Here is a 17,894-nt window from a genome sequence, read left to right as displayed (position 1 = left end):
TCCCAGCTGACAGGTGGTTGCCGCGTGGTCTCGGTGGTCGGAAGTCCGTGTCAGGTGGTGGTGGAGGCAGAAGAGGGGAGGAGCTCGGGGTCTCGTCAGAGAGACACTCGGCAGGCGCAGCGGTCACTGCTGCCGCGTGGGAGCAGGGGGAACGCCGGGAGGGAGGGCCGGCGTCGGGGTGAGAAGCAGGCGCTGGGAGGGGACCGTCTGTAGGACAAAGTCACGGGGGTCTCGGTTTCCTGCGGCCGCTGCCACAAAGGACCATAGACTCAGCGGCTGAAAGCAGCACAGGTTTACTCTGTGTGGCTCCAGAAGACCTGCCCGTCCCCTGCCTAAGGACCCTGTGGTGACACTGGACCCGCCCCCACTGTCGTGCAGGGTGGCTCCGTCTCAGATTCCTTAGTGACGTCTGCAGGTCCCTTTGTCTCAGAAGGGGCCGGTCTCAGGTCGGGGATCGTCGGGCCCCAGACGTCCTGGGTGGGGGCGTTCTTCCCCGGCCACAGCGGCGGGATTGTCTGCGTGGCCTCCAGCTCCAGCTGCCACGAGGCCACGAGGCCGCGTCAGCGCCGCTGGCCCCTCGGTCACCAGCCCGGCCGGGCGCTCTGTCTGTGTGTCATTGTGCTCCGAGAACAGACAGCTCTGTGGAGCCCCGGCTCCTCTGTGAGCCTTGACCTTGGGGCCGCCGCAGAAGGGGCCGTGTGGGGGCTGGAGAGCCCAGTGCCGAGGCTTCTGAAACCCACGCTGTTTCCGTGACAGACGCCGCGGCAGCTCAAGGGCAGCTTTTGTCCCCCGCTCAGCGGCAGCGCCGGCCCCGACCCCGAGAGCCCCCTCTCCCCCTGGACTGCGGCCCGTCTGTGCCAAGGGGGCTTGGACACGGCCGCACGAGAACTCGCTCTTGTGACTCGGCCCGGAAGGCGTGGGGACGGTGGTGAGGCGAAGCAGGGGACGCCCTCACGGCTGCTGCTGCACCCGCCGGGAAGGGAGCGGCGGCCGAGTGCGGGTTGTGTGAATCCTCGTTCGTGCAGGCGGGGGGGGGGGGGCGACGGTGCCGTCGGGAGATGATTTGAAAGTCATTGACATGCTGTTTCGAGGGGGAATCCTTGTTTTCAGGAAGGCCTCCTGCCGTGGTCACTTAAAATCAGATGGTGCTCCCTGAGCCGAGCCCGCCGTGCGGCTGGTGGGCGGCCGAGGGCAGCTGGCTGAGGACCGGATGGTCGGCTGGACGTGCCCGTCCCCCTCCTGTGTGCTCCGGCTTCCTCCACTGGCCCCTCTCTGTGTGTCTTCTCCCCTGAGATGCAGCTGACGCGCAACCATGTATCATTGACGTGCAACACTGTATCAATGCTAGATAGTGTAGCGAGTTCACGGATGTGTGTGTCGTGAAAGGGCCACCACACAGAGTCACAGACACTTCTTCTGGTGACGAGAACTTTTAGGGTCTACTCTCCTGTCGGCTTTCAAGCGTGCGACGGGAAGGGTCCGTCCAGGTTGTCGCCGGGGCAGGACACCCTCATCGTTAGGACTGGACGACATTTGCTGCTTATGCGCCACCCACTGGGGTGTCCGTCCCCATGACTCCCGCCCTCGGCTGGACGCCAGGGCCACATCTCCGCCCCACGGGCCCACGGGGCCAGTCACCGTGGACCCTGCTGTCCCCCCCTCCAGCCTGGCCGGAGCGGGCTCGGGGATGGGCCTGTGGCTCAGTCTGGCCCCCGGGATGCAGGAGAGCTGCTGGCGCTGTGGGGGCGTCCCCTGCCCTGAAGGATGCAGGGACCACCGTGCTGTGGGCGGGAGGGCAGCCCGTGGCTCCACACACCCACTGGTGGCGTGTCGGGTGTTTTGTGAAGCCCCCACCCTCAGACCCGTCAGGGCCTGTGGAAACAGAAGTCGGTCGGGCTGATTTTAGCCGCGGGGCCTTGCTTCTGTCCGCAGGTGTCGGGGCTGCGATAACTCTTTCCCTTCCCAGACACGTGGGTGTTCTCGTTGGTCGACGCTTGTTTACGGCGTGCTTGGGATTTCGGGGGCCCGTGGTTAAATTGCGTTATCAGTTTATGACGCTTTTATCTGTATTTATTTATTGGGTTGCAACACGCAGGCTTTTTTGAGCTTTTGTCGCTTTTTTAAGAAGCGCCTAATTTTTGGTCGAACATCAACAAAAAATATAGACTCTGGGGGCAGGCCGGTCGTCACCTGTAAAGTTACTAGAACACAAGGCGTTCAGGAAAACCTTTTTTATGCTGAGTGATGACCAGATGTGATCGCCTTGGGTACATAAATGTGATTTGGGTGAACTGGGCATTAATTTCTGCAACCTCAGCAGTGAACTCAGCCCGTCCTTGGGAGACTCAGGCTGCTGGTGGTGACCGCAGGGGACACGGAGAGCGAGGGCCCCTGGCTGCGGGGGTGGGGGTGGGGGGGTGGCGGGGGACGCTGGGACCCGCTCCAGCCATTGGGGAGTCGGCTCCCTGTGGGGGCGTCCCAGACGCAGGCCGCGGTTGCTGCGCTGCGCTGCGCTCGGGTCGTGGTGCCGCGTCTGCGCGGTGCGTGCGCGTAGCCGCCAGGGGGCCCGCGAGGAGGGACGCGCACGGGCTGGAACTGGATTCCCGAGTCTCGTGCAGCTGTGCCCTCCCGCGGGGCCCTCCCGCGGGGCCCTCCCGCTGGGCCCTCCCGCTGGGCCCACGAGCAGACGCCTCTCCTCTCTCCCGGGGTCTGCGCGCTCCTTCACCTCCTCCGTGCATGCGCAGTGTTTGCGCCTGCCGGCCCCGGGGACGCCTCCCGAAGCCTGATTCACGTTCTGGGGCGAAGCTCTCGACACATTTCCCTCCGGCTCTGGGGGCCCAGCCCGGCGCCACGTCCGAGTGCTGTTTACTGCGTGTTCTCTCCAGATATTAGCGTATTAAGTCAGATGAGCATATTAAAATTTTATACCATCGCTTCTCGGCCTTCTGGCTAGGATCAAGTGTAGCGTCTGCCCTCACCAGTTGGACATTTTGTATCGGCTCCGGTTCCTGTCTTCGAGATACAGTGTTTCCCCCACATGTGGCCGCGGGCAGGGAACTGGGGTCGTAAAACTCACGGAATGACAGTTCAGTGACAGGGAAAGCTGAACTTGACTTGGCGCTGATGCCCCGAAAGCTTCCAGGACACGGCTCCTCTGTGTCACCGGTTCCCGTCTGCACTCGGAGGGGGCGGCCGGGCCCTGGGGCACCAGGTGGGCCGAGACCTGTGTTTCCTTCAGATAAGAAGAGAGGGGAAGGGTCGTTCCTCGCAGGCTTGAGCCCAGCGGCGGGTTCTGGCTGCTCCGCAGCCCCAGTCTGGGCCGTGAGACTTGTCACCGCTGTGGGAACGCACACGCGGCCCCAGCAGGTGTCTGCCCCTGTCCCCCACCGGGAGGCTGCCGGCCTCTCCGGGCACAGGCCCAGTGCTGCGGTGGCCTCGGGCTCCCCAGCGTCCCCTCTGGGTGGCTGGCCGGCCAGGCCCACCCCTGTCACCCTCAGGAGCACACTCCTGCTCCAGGCTCTGCAGAACCCGGTGGGCAGCGGCCCTGGGCGCCCGCCGAAAGCCCTCACGTGCCCCCACACGCAGTCGTGTGTTTTCCTCCGTGTTTGACGGGACGGTTTCAACGGGCTGCACGTGTACTGGGTTCGGTCAGCTCCATTCCTTCGGCTGATTCGTTAGCATCTTTAATCAGCAGACCGCTCCCTTCAACCTGCGAGGAACATTTGGTTTTCTGACCTAAAACCCAAAGCAGTGAGCTCTGATCTCTCCTCTTCTGCTCTGTGGGGGTCCCGGAATGCGGCCCCCCCCAATCAGAGCAGTGGGGTGTCAGGGCCGCAGAGCTCCGTGGTCAGGGCCTCTCCTCACACCCGGTTTTCTGGGCGAATGCACCTTGTTTTACTCGTATTTAACATGTTACGGGGAGGTCATTGCGGGTGCTCCGTGTCTCCCCGAGCGCCTGCTCCAGGAAGGAGCTTCTGCCAGAGCCTTCCTTGGGGTACGGGTTCTGAAACAGGGTGTCTTTTCCCCGTTTCCTTGTCTGCAGTGGCCAAGCTAACTTTGAGGGCCCCTCGGCCCGCGGAACCCCAGGCCATGGGGGCTGCACTGGCCCGAGACCCTCTGTCCGCTCTCTCGCTCCCTCCATCACTGAGGGCAGAGCGTGGGGCCGAGGGCCGGGCCCACTTCCCCCAGAGGCCTGGAGTCAGGCTGGTAGCGCGACCCCGATTGCAGCTGGAAACAGGTTTGAGGGGAGAGCGGTTCCGCCCGAGGGGGCCGGTGAGGACCTGTGTCACGGCGTCCTGCTCCTGAGAGGTGGTTCCGAGGCCTCTCCGACCAAGGGGCCAGGGCCGGCAGCCTGTCCTCCTCCCTCAGAGTGGGTCTCTCCCCCGTCCCCACCTCACGTGTCAGTCGGTCCAGCCCCGACAGTCGTCTGGGGAAGAAACAACCTCCAGAGCCCAGGACCCCACCCAGGGCCCTCGTGGTGGCGGGGTCTGAAGTCAGGCCACCGGGAGGGCTGGTTGGACACAGCGCCCAGGCAGGAGAGCATGGGACAGAGTGGTCACTTGTGCCGCAGGGGCTGCAGGTGGCGGCTCTGTAGGGGTCCCAGGGGACGGCTCAAAGCCCCACCCTTGGGAGTGGTGGGGAGGGCTCCTGCTCCTACCCCAGGCCCTCCTGGTCCCGTCTCTGCTTCCGCTGAAATGCTTGCGGGGAGAGGTTAGAATTCCTCACCGGGTTCTCCGGGGGTGGGGGGTGCAAACGAGCCTTCCCCACACTAAGAGACTCCGTTGAGATGCAGGAAAGGGCACGGGGCTGGAGGGAGAAGCCTGGAATCCAGTCCTGGGTCTGAGAAGTCACCTGCCCGCGTCACCATCTTTCTCCGAGACGAGGAAGGTGGCGCAGGGACCGCACGCAGGGTCTCCTCCGAGTGCCAGGACTCTACGAGGTCAGACCCTCGGGAGGGGACAGTCCTCTCCCGCAGGGGCGGTCAGGGGCGGTCAGTGGTGGGCGGTCAGAAGGGGGAAAGCTGTCCTCAGACTACTTTTGTGAGGTTCTGCTTACGCTCTGGTTTGGGGGTGTCCGTTTCTCAAGACTGTGCTGGAGGGAAACTTTAGGGCGAGCCTCCCAGACAAGCCACAGCCCCGGAATAATCTGAGCATGTGTTTCAGAGCATGTGTAAGCATGTGTTTCCGAGTGGCTGGTCCGCAGCGCAGCGCGGTGCGGTGGGAGGGCATCTGTGTGAGTCGGTGCGCATGCGCGTGGGGGAGGGAGTCCGTCCGTCCAGTGGGCGGTCGGAGAGGAGGGTGTTGGCTGAAGAACCGGTGAGCGCGAGACGGGACAGAGATGGCGTCCGCGGATAACTGTGTGAGCTGCGGCTCATGCCACCCATCGGGACAGGGACCGGAGAGCAGAGTGGACGGACGGACAGACAGATGGAAGGCAGCCTGCAGGAGGGCACGGTTTTTATCCCAGTGAAGGCCAGCGGGTGAGAGGGAATCTCTGGTTCGTGGAGCGAAGGATCCATGCTGCACCCAGACTTCGAGCAAGGTGCCCCAACGGGGCAGCTTCGGAGACGGCTCCGTTCCCAATGCATCGCCCCCCCCCACCCCCATCCACTCGGGGGTCCAGGAACTTCTCGGACCCGTTCCACTCTGCCTGGGAAGGTTGTTCGCTTTCCTCCAGGAGAAGAGAGGAAGAGAGAGGGAAGAGAAATCAAACGTTTTGAAAGAAGACAAGGGCCCCTGATCGTGTTTCTCAGTTTGTCCCCAGGGGACCTCCTCTCCCGGGAACCGTGTCCAGGAAACGTAGTTGGGTTCTTGACCAAAGAGACGGCGAGGAGGGAAATCGAGGCCAGAGGGAGCTCCTCCGGCAGCGGCTGCTCCGGCTGCAAGGGGGTGGGGGCGGGGGCGGGGGCGGGGGTGGCGCCTGCCCCTGAGGTGGGAGGTCAGGACTGAAGGTTGTGCCCCACGGAGGGTGAGTGGCTGCAGGAGCAGGCACCTGACTCCGCGGCGGGGGTGGACACTGGGCGGGAAGAGGCCCTCCAGTGCTCGCCCGGCTCTCCCTCCCTTTCCCACCGTCTTCGCTGCAGGGCCAAGGGGGCGCGTCTCTGTGGTTTTGTGCGTCTTGCTTACAGGGTGGATCTGGAACGTGACTCAATCTTTGCACCGCGCCTTATTAACGGAACGGATTTAACCCACCTAGAGGAAGACAAACATTGGTTTAAAGGTTAAAAATAAGGCAAGTGTTTTATTCTGAAAATAAAAATAGACGCCCAAGACAGAAGGGTCGCGTGAACAGGCTGCATTTGCTGGGAAGGCAGGGACAAGAGCCCCGCGGAAAAGGGGACACTCTGGGGCCGGGCGTGTCAGTTTGGAGACGCCCTCAGTGAGGCCCCGGCTGCAGGGCGAGGCTGTCACGGCGACAGCTGAGGGAGTTCAAGGTTACGGCCATAGAAACCTGGATTCTCGCAGACCACACACCAGGCGGAGGGTGCTGAGGCCGTGGTGCCTCTGGGGAGGACAGTCCCCTTGTGAGGTGAGGTCAGAGGGGAGGCTGCTGGGTGAGGGCTGAGGTTTTGCCCCCAGGTTGGAGGGGCCCAGGGCAGGGCTTGGGGGAGGGAGGGGGAGAGCCTGGGTGGGGGGCCGAGAGGCCAGGGCCCCGGCAGGAAGGAAGGAAGGGGCAGGGTGTGACGTGTCCTCATGGGTCTGGAGGGCCCGGGTAGGGGCGGGGGGCGGGGGCGGGGTGGGGGGTGCTATGTGTCAGGCTCAGCCTGGGCGAGAAAATCCAGCTCAGAGTGCCTTGCAGCAGGAAGTACCTCGTCCTTAACGACAGACCCCTTCCTGCCTTCTTTCTTCTGCTGGTGACGGTCCACCGTGGAAAATGCCCGAGGGTCCAGAGCGACAGAACGGCGGTGTCATGGGTGGGCACGCCGGCCAGAGAAGACAGCGTGGGCGACCCTCCACACAGGGCGCTGGGAGCGGCCGCTCTGCCTGGGGGCCGTGAGACCCTCCCGGTCAGCAGGAACGCCGCTCTTCCTGGTCGCCCTTTGGAGCCCCACGACGGTCACGTGTTCTGTGTTGTTGGGCCTCCTTCCCGCCTGGCGGTAGACACTGTGCTCAGAGCGCTCGTGCAGTCTTCCCGGAGCAGGGAGAAAGGAGGGGAGAGTGACTTGAAGATGTTCCCGGGACGACGCCGGGAGGAGAAACCAGACATTGTGAGTGCTGTGGCGCCGTGACGGTGACACAGGGGCCTCTCCTGTGGCGACAGGTGCCCCGGCGCCGGCCCGAGACCTGCTTCGGGGGGCAGACCGCAGGTGACCCTGGGAAAGGAGCCTGGATGCAGAACTGCAGCTTCCGTCCGTCTGTCTGTCCTTCCTTCCCAGGCTGTGCTGTGGAGAGCAGGCTGCCAGGAACCACCGTTTTCTTCCACTGTGTGTTTCCAGACTCCGTTTTTTAAATTTCAGGGGTGCTCATCGTCCCCCATTCCCTCTCTGACTTACGTTTGGAATCATGCGCCCCGGTGTCCAGCTGATGGGGACCGTCGGTCTGTGGGTTCCCCTCCGGGACTGGTTTCTCAGCCCGCTCTGTGGGGTCACGCGGAGCGCGGCGGTGGGGCTGCCTTCCAGCTCAACTCGCGGTGCCTCTCGGTGGGCACCTGCCCTGCCGTCCTCCGGGTGGGAGCTCGCTGGCCGACTTGGTTCACATGTGGCTGCTCATCAGCGATCACACTGACCATTGGCAGGACGTGGTGCCTTTTCTCTGCTTTAAAAAGATGCCGTGGCGTGAGGAATGAATGTGATACAATAAAACCATGGAGGGGAGGCCAAGATTTTCCTCCTGGAACTCTCTGACTTAGGTAAGGAATTTTGAGCTGGCGTTCTGCAGTCTTGGGTTTTGTACTTGAGTCCGTGATCCATTTGGACTGACTTTCTGCCTGCGGTGGAGGCTCAGGCCGGGGTCCGTGCTGCTGCCGGTAGCAGGAGCTGCACTTCCGCTCCGGCACCGTCTGTCGAGACTGGCGGTGATCCGGTCGTCCCTTCATCGAGAGCGAATTGGCCGTGTTCAGGTGGGTGTGATTCTGGCCCCTCCGTCCTGTCCCTCTGGGCTCTGTGTCTTTCGCCTCCTCGGGACCCCACAGTTTCGACGACCATCCCGTGCCGGACGCCCGAACACTGGGGGGTGGGGGTCCCCCTTCATTCTTCTCCTCGCAGAACTGTTTGGGCTGGGAGGCCTCTCCGTTCCTGAGTGCACTTTAGAACAAACTTGTGCGTTCATACCAGACAACTCCCTACGACTTAGACCAGAATCTGTGTAAACCAACAGAACAATTCACCCCTTTGCTGCCGTGACTTTTCTAACCCACGAACGTGGCACATCTCTCCAAGTATTTAGATGTTCTTCGATTTCTTCATCAACATTTTATAACTTTCATCATGTAGAATCTGTCCATGTTTTTATCAAGTCGACACCTAAGAATTTATTTTTTTTGTAGGAATTGTAAATGGTGTGTGTTTTTGATTTTGGTTTCTACTTTTTAGTTGCCAGCATGTAGTATAGTAATACAATCAATTAATTTTTGTGTATTGATCTTGCATTCTGCGACTTGGCTGGATTCACTTTATTACTTCCAAGAATATTTTTGGTAGATTCCTCAGAATTTCCTACATAGCCAATAATACTATCTGTGAATAAAGACGGTTTTATATTTCTTTTCTCCAAACTATACACTGTAGATGTGTTTTCTTGCCTTATTGCAGTGGCCAGGTCCTCCAGGATGTGTGGAACATCAGTGATAAAGCACACGTTTTGTCTTGGTCCTGATTTTAGAGGGAATTCAGGATGCATCCAGCGTCTCATCGTTACGGGGATGTTGCCCACAGCTTCCTGTGTTGAAGCCCGTTATGAGTCCAAGGAGGCACCCTCCACTCCCAGTACACTGAGGGTGTGTATAACTGACGGGTGGTGCACTCTGTCAAATGCGTTTTCTGAGCCAAGTGATGTAATTAGAGGGCGTTTTCCCTCTGGCCTCCTAATGTGGTGGGCGACCCGGCTGCTCAGTCCTCTGTGGCACACCTAGAGTGAATCCCCCCTGGCTGTGGCGTGTTTTTAACATGCGTGTTGGATTCCACTTGTGGGAGATTCCACTTGGGATTTCTGCTTTGCTCGTCGGTGACTTCTGCAGCTTCTGCCCCTCCTCCCTTCCTGTGCAGCTTCACGTCGGGCAGAGCGGGTGGCACCTGCGTGTAATGTTCATGCTCGGTGAGCTGTCTGCCTGCAACCACAGCTACCTCGGCCACTGTGCCACACGAGAGGGTGACCTTGACTGTTCCCTCGGAGCGCGTGAGAAGGAAGTGGTGCAGCTGGGAAGACGAAGCGGTCCTTGCAGACACACCCCACGCCTGTCCCACTGGGGTGTGCGTCCCCGTGGCGTGCGAGGCCGTGCCGTGCCCACAGGGGCAGCCCGAATGCCGGCCTATGCGCGAGTTCACGTAGGACCGACTGGCACCGATGCCACGCCGAGCCGTGTCACGGAGGACCAAGCACGAAGCTACTTCAGTGATTCCCGTCACGATGGAGGCGGTGGGTGGGGCGTCCGGCAGCCGTGGGAGCGAGGCTGCCTCTGCCCGAGCCCCCAGCGAGCTCGCAGTCCGCCCAGGCATCAGGGCAGGTCGGTGTGGCCCCCCAGTCCTCAGGCTGAGCCTCCTTGCATGCACGAGCAGGTCCTGGGGTGGGGGGGGCCCGGCAGTTTCTTACCAGGGCAGGGGTCAAGGCCGGGAAGAAAAGGCTGCATTTTATCATCTGCAGCCTATCTCGCTGGCTCTGCGTTTTCGCTGATAATCCCGGGTCGCCGGATGTAATGAGCATCTCCTCGGACAGGAATCCACTCGGGCAAACAAAATATCTGTTTGGGAGCTGGATGATTTACGAGCAATTATCCCAATTAGCCCAAGAAAATGCAGGTTTTCGGGTGAATTGCTGGTCATTAAAAGCATCCTCTCACTGATTCAGATTCATGGGAACATTGTGTGCTGACGAGATCTGATAAACTATGTTTGGTTTTTCTTTTCTCCCCCTTTCTGTGCAGCTGGGCCAGGCCATGACCCGCGGAGAAGCGGACGGTGTGAGGGCCGGCGCTGCAGCGCTCCGTGTGGGGTTCCGTGTGCCCTCTGAACGCCGCCGCGTGGCCCCGAGCAGACGGCGGAGGCGGCCGGGGCTGCGTTTCACTTTCCAGGGGCCTCGTCTTCCCAGCGGACCGGTTCTGGGTGACTCTGAGGTCCCTCTTGGACGTGCGTCCCGGACGCCCTCCAGGTGCCGCTGCTGTGCGGACCGACTGTGCCGGACACTCGGAGCACTGTTGCCGGGGCCTCTGCCACTGAAACGGCGTCCGGGCTCCTGTTCTCAAGACTCTGTGTGCTCCTCACGCTCCTCGTGGCAAGGACCTCTGCTGGGCGGCTCGGGGGCCGTCCGGGGAGGACTGGGGGTCCGGGAGCCCAGCCACGGCCGCCTGCCCGGAGGCTCTCTGTGCCGGGTCCATGCCTGAGCACCCACGGGTGTTTTCCCGCTTCCACCCCCGCCCCACTCCCCAACCAGACCACACGGGAGCTCCCTCCGGGGACCCAGCCCCCTGGGGACCCCTGGATGCGAGGTGGGGGCACTGGGACGGTGCCCTTGGGCTCTGGCAGGTTCGCTCTCATCATCGTAACCTCCAGCGGGTGACGTCTGGGGCTCCCAACACAGCGAACGGCTCCTCCTGCGAGGGAAATTCTCTTCTCGTTGCCAGGCCCCATGAGTGGCCCCTGGAGACCTTCGCCCCCCAGGGAGAGCCAGCCCACGGAGAGCCTCACGGCGCGCCTGCCCCGCTTCCTGAGAAGCAGGACCGTGTCTGTTGTTCTTTGTGGGCGCTCGGTGGTGGGTGTCCGTCTTCCACACGAGCGGCTCCCTGTGGGGTTCGGGCTGGGGCTTCCGGGTCAGTGGCTGGGGCCGGTCAGCGGCAGCGACGTCATCGGCAGCAGGAGAGCACGCTGCAGGGGTCGTGCGTTCGGGGTTTGAGGGTGACGTGGGCATTTGGGGCGGATGAGCTCCCACCCGCCCGGGCGCTGGGCGGCCGGCGGAGCCAGTGGACGGCCACGCTGCTCCCTGAGCTCCCTGCAGACGGCCAAGCAGGACGGAAGGTCAGACACTGAACACGGAGGTGGATGCAGTTGTGATGAGGCAGCTGCTCCCAAGCCCTCAAAGTGCTGAGGTCCCCGCGGGCGCCTAGCTCATTGCATAAAAGTCTGGTCGCTCACAGAAGGGGGACAGACGACCTTCCGGTCCGAGGCCGGGGTCCTGCCTGCAGGTGCCCTGCCAGGTGCCAGGTGCACCCAGAGCAGCGAGTGAGTGGGGGAGGGGCGCCCAGTGCGTGAACCCCACCACACGGCTCCTCACCCATGGGAGAAAGGAGGTTGCTCCCGCTAGGGGAGCAGCGGGGCCCGGGGAGGGTGGTGGCCGTGGACACGTGCCCCTCGGGTCTCCCGATGCCTGTCTGCTCCGCCCTGGAATGCGCCCCCGTGGGTTTGTGCCCAGGGCTGCCTCCCCGGGGCGGTTCCCAGACAGGGCTAACAGACATGGACACTGGGGCAGGTCTGTCCTGGGGACGCAGGGGTGCCTTGGGCCGGCGACGTGGGCCGAGGAGGACTCCACACTGGCCCTGCTGAGTTTTCTTGCAAATGCACCTCAGTCCAAGCCCCTGCTCCCCTCCCTCCTTCCCTCCCTCCTCCCCGGGGTCAGCCCAGCCTTGCAAGTTAATGCCCCCTACCCCCCTGGCCCCCACAGCTTTCCTGGCCCCATTTCCCCTCCTTGTACCTCCCCACCCCAATCTCTTTCATCTCTGAGCCCATCCGGGCTGCTTCTCCGAAGACCTGGACACATCACGAGCCATCTGCCGGCAGCGGGCACACTCACGGGGACTAGCGGGGGAGGGCGGCACCTTCCGAGTTTCCCGTGTCCAGAGCCCGTCCGTGGGACTGAGAGAGCGGCTGGGTGTCTGCCGGTCTGAAGGGCCCTTTCCCTTTCACTCTCCAGTCAGCCGTGGGTTTTCTGTCTGTGCTTGTTGTCCCTTGGGGCACTGGCCTGTCCCCACCACCCTGCCCCGAACCACAGCCAGCAGGGTGGCGTCTGCTGGGCCCGGGCTCCACAGGGGGAGAAGGGGAAGCTTCCAACCACCCCCTGTGCCGTCCCTTCAGGCTCCGGGGTCTCCTGGGCTCAGGGCTTGTGTCTGGCCGTTGCCCTGGGAGGGAAACCGAGTCTGCCGGGGGCTGCGGGCAGGAGCAGGGGCTGGGTCCCGGCTGGTCACGGAGGCCGGTCCAGCTTGAGCTTTCCTGGGAGAATGTCTCTTGGTGTTTGAGGGTGGACTGGGGCAGGCGCGTCCGAATCCCCACAGATTCCGGCCGGTTCAGAGCCCCGGATGGGGGTCTTGCCTGGGTGCGGGGCCCTTGCAAATCCTACTCGGGTTAGCGAGCAGCCCAGGCGGGTACGTGGCGGCTCGGGGGGCTCCGCCTGCCTGCTCACTGGCCCTGGAGTGGGGGGCGGGAGGCAGTGCTGAACGCAATTCGCACGGACCGGGGCTTGGCCCCCTCCCCCGCCCCCCAGGGCTGACAGAGCCGGGAGCAGCAGCCCCACCACGCAGGAGCCTGCCGATGGCCTGAGCGTGAGGAGGCCTCCTGGGCCGTCCTGGCTTCTCTGTGATTCTGTTCCCGTGGACTCAGCATCTTGGAGCGCGTCTCGTTCCCACAGTGCTTTGCGGTCGCCGCCGCCGCAGAGCAGAGCCGCCTCCTGCGGTGTCCCGGCCGGCGCTGGCGCGCGCACGGCAGACCCTCCCCGAAGGAACGGGCAGCGGAGGCGGAGTTCGTGGGAGGGGGGAGGGCAGGGGGAGGCCGTGTCCCTGCCGTGGGGCGGGGCACCGATGGGGGAGGGGGGTCCACCCCTGCGCTCTCCTTCGGCCTCTGGTGCCCGGTGGGGCCGCGTCTTCCTCAGCGCCCTGCAGGCGAGAGGACGGCCGGAGCCCCGGTTTGCAGGGCGCCGTCCCGGGACCCAGGAAGCCGGTCCCGCTGAGCGGATCGGTGAGGCGGGGTCCGCAGGCCCTTCACAGCCGGGACCGGCAGCCGGCTCGGCAGCCCCCGGACTCCGGTGACCCCGCCTGTGCGTGGTTCCGCTGTGAACGCAAGCCAGGCGGCTGGAGGAGAGCGGCTTTCTCATCGCGTACAGATGGCCCCCGCGGTTCGGCGGGTAGCAGCCTCTTCGGCCGCTGTTCCCGCAGACGCCCGTGAACCCGCACCGACCCTAAGGGACAACGACTCGGTCACGCTCGAGTCCCGGTGTCGGGGCGCACCTGTGGCCTGGCGGCTGCTGCCTGCTCAGCAGTGAGGGCAGAGCGGGCTGGTCGTCCACCTCGCAGCCCCCCCACCCCCAGGGTCTCCAGCAGGGTTGTCTGCTGCCTGCAGAGCGGAGACAGCAAGAGCAGAGACAGACGCCTTTCCTTAAAGATTTTATTCATTTATTTTTAGGCAGAGGTGAAGGGAGAAAGAGAGGGAGAGAAACAGCAATGTGTGGTTGCCTCTTGAGTGCTCCCTGCTGGGGACCTGGCCCACAACCCAGGCACGTGCCCTGACTGGGAATCGAACTGGCGACCCCTTGGTTCATGGGCAGCGCTCAGTCCACTGAGCCACACCAGCCAGGGCATAATTCTGTATTTGTAACAGAACAACTCAGGAGCTAACCCGGTGTTTTGGGGTGGGTGGCAAGGGCGTTCGTAGCAAAGTGTGTCCCCTGCTGTCCGCTTGTTGGGCACGTGGGTGTGCTCTCCTCCGTCACGGGTGAAGGAGGGCGGCCCCACACAACCCCCAGGAGACGGAGAAGCGGCTGGAGCCCGGGGTAGTTGCGGGGGGGGGGGGGGCAGTGAGAACCACGTCTGTGCTGGTGCAGGCCCTCGGGGCTGGGAGGGCACGCCAACGCCCTCCACCCCGCACGGCGGTGGTCTCGGCAGCCGCCTTTGCTCTCGCGGTCACTTGACTTTGGAAAACTGTCTCCTGCCCACGTCTCCAGCAGCCCTGGAACGTGAGACGAGGTTCTCGTTGACACGAGGAAATGAGCAACCACACAGATTCCTCGTGAGCTTTCAAAGACGCCCGTCTCGACCCCTGACAGAGCCCCTTGTGGTCCTTACCCGCCCCGGGGCCGGCATGCACCCTCTCTGTCCACCCGCCAGAGGCTCCTCGGGACCGAGCTGAGGGCAGGTGTGCGCCTCCTCGGCGGGTCCTGTCAGCCATCGGTGCCGCGTGCACGTGAGGTGTCGGACGGCCTCGCTCCTTGTGGCGCTGCGGGCGCCAGTCTGTGCAGAGTTTCACGCACGCGCCTGGTCTTCTGGCAGTTTCCAGCCGAGCTGTGAACACCTGAAAAACGGGAAGGCTGTTTCTCGGTGTGTGGTCTTTTCCTTCCTCTAATTAAGTGGTTTCGAAACTGTTTTCCCCAGTGTCTGGTTGGGGAAACAGTGGATTGTACTTACTGGGACGGGAAGATAGCCCTAAATATAAATTGTGTCTCCCAGGATTTAGAAACAGCTCTCCCTGCGATATTAATTGCCGTCCTTAGAATTTTGTCAAAGTTAAATCAGATCCAAGGGAGCAACGCTAGAGCTTACCTCGCTGATGTTGGACCTGCGAGAAGAAACTTCAGGACAAAGAGGCAACGGGCTCAGTTCGGTGGTTTAGAAAAACTAAGTACAGCAATGTTTACACGGACGCGTGCGGCACAAGCCCTTCCTGTACTAGCGCGGTGCGTGACGAGGCAGCGTGTGCGCGAGCCCGTGGCTGCCGTGCACTCGGCCCCCTGGTGGGGGCGCTCTGGGGGCCCGCCGCCCACTGCCCGCCGCGCCCCGCCCCGCCCCGCTCCGCGCTGCGCCGGGTGGGCTCGGCTCACCCTGATCCTGACGCCGCGCAGGAGAGCGCTCCAAACCGCCCTCCTTTCCGAGACCAAGTCGGCCTTGAGCCGGCGGCGTTTCGCACTTTCCCCCGCGCGTTTCTCGTGAGCAGGTCTCGTCTCGTGAGTCGCACACGGTCCCTGACCCTGACCCCTGACCCGGAGCACTGCACAGCCCGGTGCGCCCCGCGTGGCTCTCCGGACCCCCGAGACGCGCGGCGGCGGGAGTGTCCCCACGGCGGCCCGGAGGAGGCCCGTGCGCGGGGCCCACGTTCCAGAACGGGCAGACCCCGTTCCACTCGGCGGTGTGGGGTCCTCCGTCGCCCGCGGGGGCCTGTGGCTTCGTTCTCCGGAGACTTCGTTTGCGGAAGTCGGCGCAGCTGGTGGCCGTGGGCCGCGGTCCCCGAGGGCCACGGTCCCCGAAGGTCCTCGTGCGAAGGAGCAGCTTCACCCCAGCGACCCGCTACCTGCTCCCAAGGCCTCCGCTGGGGGGGGGGGGTCGTCGTCACTGCGGTCTTCGCGCCCCCCCCCAGGTGGCGGTGCATTTAGGGGCGCACGGGAGGTCGCCCAGACGAGCTGGGTGGGGCGCTGGGTCGTGCCCTTGCCCGGCGAGGAGGCCGCGGGGACAGCCTGGCGGTGCGGGCGGGGGAGGGGCTCTCGGCCCTGCGGGAAGGGAGCGAGGCCACCGATGCCGGGAGGCCCGTGTCACCCGCAAGTCCCGGCCATCGGGGGACGGACGGAGCAGCCGCCCTGAGCTGCAGTCACTGCCGCGTGGGCGTCCCCGGGAGGGTTCCGCGTGGGGGCTGCCGCGTGCCCCTCGGAAGCCTCCAGAGCTCGCCCGCTGGACCCCGCTCCGCCCGCACCTGTTCGGGGGTGATGACGGGACTAACCGTCTCCCCAAACGCTCTGCGTGTCCTTTCTTCCAACGAGAGAACCCCCCCCCCCCCCCGCCCCGGCCCTCCCCTGTGGGTCTGTCTCACACATGCGCATGCACACACACGTGCCTCACAGGAAATGTCCTGACTCGGGCCCTCGCAGCACCAGCAGGTCTCGGGCAGCGACTGAGCGGAACAGGCGGGGAACGGCCACGCACCGGCTCTCTCCCGCCTCTGGGGGCGGGAAGCTCTCACGTGGGACCGCCCTCCGGCGTCCTTCCGGGAGGGGCCAGCTGCAGCGCCTGCCGGACGGCCTCTGGGAGCCGCCCTCCTTGGTGCTCGTGGGGCCGGCCGGAGGCCTGTTGTTACTTTTGCCCGGCTCACGCTCGATCTGCGTTTGTGTTGTGCACGTCTGAGCAAGAGCCTCGCACAACCACTCTCTCTGCCAGGCTGCTGCTTTCATTGTTTTTGAATCCAGTTTTCTGCAGAAGAGTGTGGTGTAGGTTATCACACTCAAAACGAGCCGTGGAAAGAAGCCCGGAGAACGGTGCATGCAGAGAGCTGGTGGATTGCCCGGTGCTCACGTGTGTTAGTTGGGAAAACAAATGTTCTGTGATCGCTCTGTCAGCGCCGACGCGCATCAGTGCAGGAGGGGTCTGTTTTACATGACTCACTTCAGGCTGTGGGCAGAGAAGACCCCCAGCTGCTGCTTGTCCTTCTGGGGACCCCGGGCAGGACGAACGCCCCCTGTGTCCCCCACGTCCCCCACGGCCAGGGGCTGGGTGGGGAGGCCTGCCGGGCCGCCCCTGGGCTGGTCCGAGCCTGTCGCGGGCCGGCAGAGGTGGAAAGCGTGTCAAACACCAGATGTCTGCGTATTTGCGGATTCGTGACTGATTAGCACGTAGAGCAGCACTTCCCACCCGCGAGGCGCCGGAGGTTCTGCAGCAGGCGGCACGTGACTGTTCAGCCCGGGGCACCGACCTCTCTTCCCCCAGGTTGTCACGTAGAAAAGCCTTCTGGCGTGGGTGACTCAAAACTGTACCTATCTTTTGTCTTATCAGCAAAAACGTAGTTTTTCGTGTGCTGCACGATGCAAGCGAGTCGCTCACGGCCGTGAGATGAGAAGGCGGACGATCGCCGACTTAGATCCACGTCCTCGCAGAAGGCAGAGGCCAGCGAGGACACCCCCGAGCGCCCAGCGGGGCGGTGAGGGCGGTGGCGTGAACGGCGGCCCGGAGCGTCCCGGTCACGTGGGCCGTTCGCACGGGAAAGCGCGACTGGCCCTGGGAGCCACGGAGGGCTCCGCGGCGCTGCCTGGGGAGGCCAGTCCTTCGCCGGCCGGACGTGGCCGCCACCTCCTCCGTCGGGCGAATACTCCTCCTGCGTCCCCGGGTGCGGTTCCGAGGTGTGCTCGCTTCCTGCGGATTCGGGAGTGTCCGCTGCGTTTCTATCGGGCTGTGTGGCCTCGCTGGACACAGCAGGACCGTGACCGTGGGGAGGCTCCGAGACAGACGCGCGGCGCGGACTCAGGTGGTGGGCGGAGCCGGCCCAGCGGGCGCAGCGGGCGGCCTCCCCCATTCCTTGTGCCGGAGCCCAGCCCAGCTCGGCTCTAAGGGCTCTTTCTTGGCCTCGGAGAGAAAACTTTCCGCTCGGGGCGCTAATAAATGGAAAAATGCGGCAGCCACGGGCGTCCGTGAAGTCTTTGCTCGGTGCTGACTTCGTGCCGAGGCCGGACCGGCAGCACCCGATCCGGTCTCAGCAGCGCCCCCGAGAGGCCGGCGCTGTTATCGCTGCCCCTGCACACGCGGACCCCTGAGGCCTTACAAGTGACACAACCTGCCCCGGTCACACTGCTCGTTGGTGGCTCTGGAGGACCTGTCTCCTGTCGGGCCGGGAAGTCCCTGCTCCTCACCACTGCGCCACGTCACGAGACGAGTTCCCTTTGGAAGAAGGACCGTATTTCATACCGGGGTTTCCCCGGAGCGCACAACACAGGGCCTTCGCTGTCCTGGTCGACTCGGAAGCCCTACGCGACGTGAACAGGTGGGCGGGGCGACAGGGAGTTAATCCA

At 63.7% G+C, this 17,894-nt stretch overlaps 1 protein-coding gene across 1 annotated transcript; it reads right to left on the bottom strand.

The window, feature by feature from the left end:
• Nucleotides 1-12,323: 12,323 nt before the first annotated feature.
• On the bottom strand, nt 12,324-17,401 carry LOC114505672 (collagen alpha-1(III) chain-like). Its single transcript, XM_028523454.1, has 7 exons — nt 16,933-17,401; nt 16,498-16,645; nt 15,958-16,305; nt 15,658-15,811; nt 15,416-15,611; nt 14,671-14,699; nt 12,324-13,313 (listed from the first exon to the last, which is right to left on the bottom strand). The coding sequence occupies exons 1-7, from the start codon at nt 17,399-17,401 to the stop codon at nt 12,324-12,326; spliced, it is 2,334 nt and encodes a 777-aa protein (XP_028379255.1).
• Nucleotides 17,402-17,894: the final 493 nt, after the last annotated feature.

The sequence above is a fragment of the Phyllostomus discolor genome, chromosome 3 (assembly GCF_004126475.2).
Source record: "Phyllostomus discolor isolate MPI-MPIP mPhyDis1 chromosome 3, mPhyDis1.pri.v3, whole genome shotgun sequence".
NCBI classification, from domain to species: Eukaryota; Metazoa; Chordata; class Mammalia; order Chiroptera; family Phyllostomidae; genus Phyllostomus; species Phyllostomus discolor.
Note: the sequence above shows the minus strand (reverse complement) of the source record. Positions and strands in the feature narration are given on the sequence as shown.

What these genes read in the sequence shown, in the direction of transcription:
- LOC114505672 (XM_028523454.1), bottom strand. Translation starts at nt 17,401, where the DNA reads ATGGGGGAGGCCGCCCGCTGCGCCCGCTGGGCCGGCTCCGCCCACCAC. An exon ending in TTCTCTGCCCACAGCCTGAA is followed by an intron (nt 16,306 to 16,497) that starts GTGAGTCATGTA and finishes ACTCTTCTGCAG; the next exon opens with AAAACTGGATTCAAAAACAA. An exon ending in GCAGGTCCAACATCAGCGAG is followed by an intron (nt 13,314 to 14,670) that starts GTAAGCTCTAGC and finishes GTTGTCCCTTAG; the next exon opens with GGTCGGTGCGGGTTCACGGG.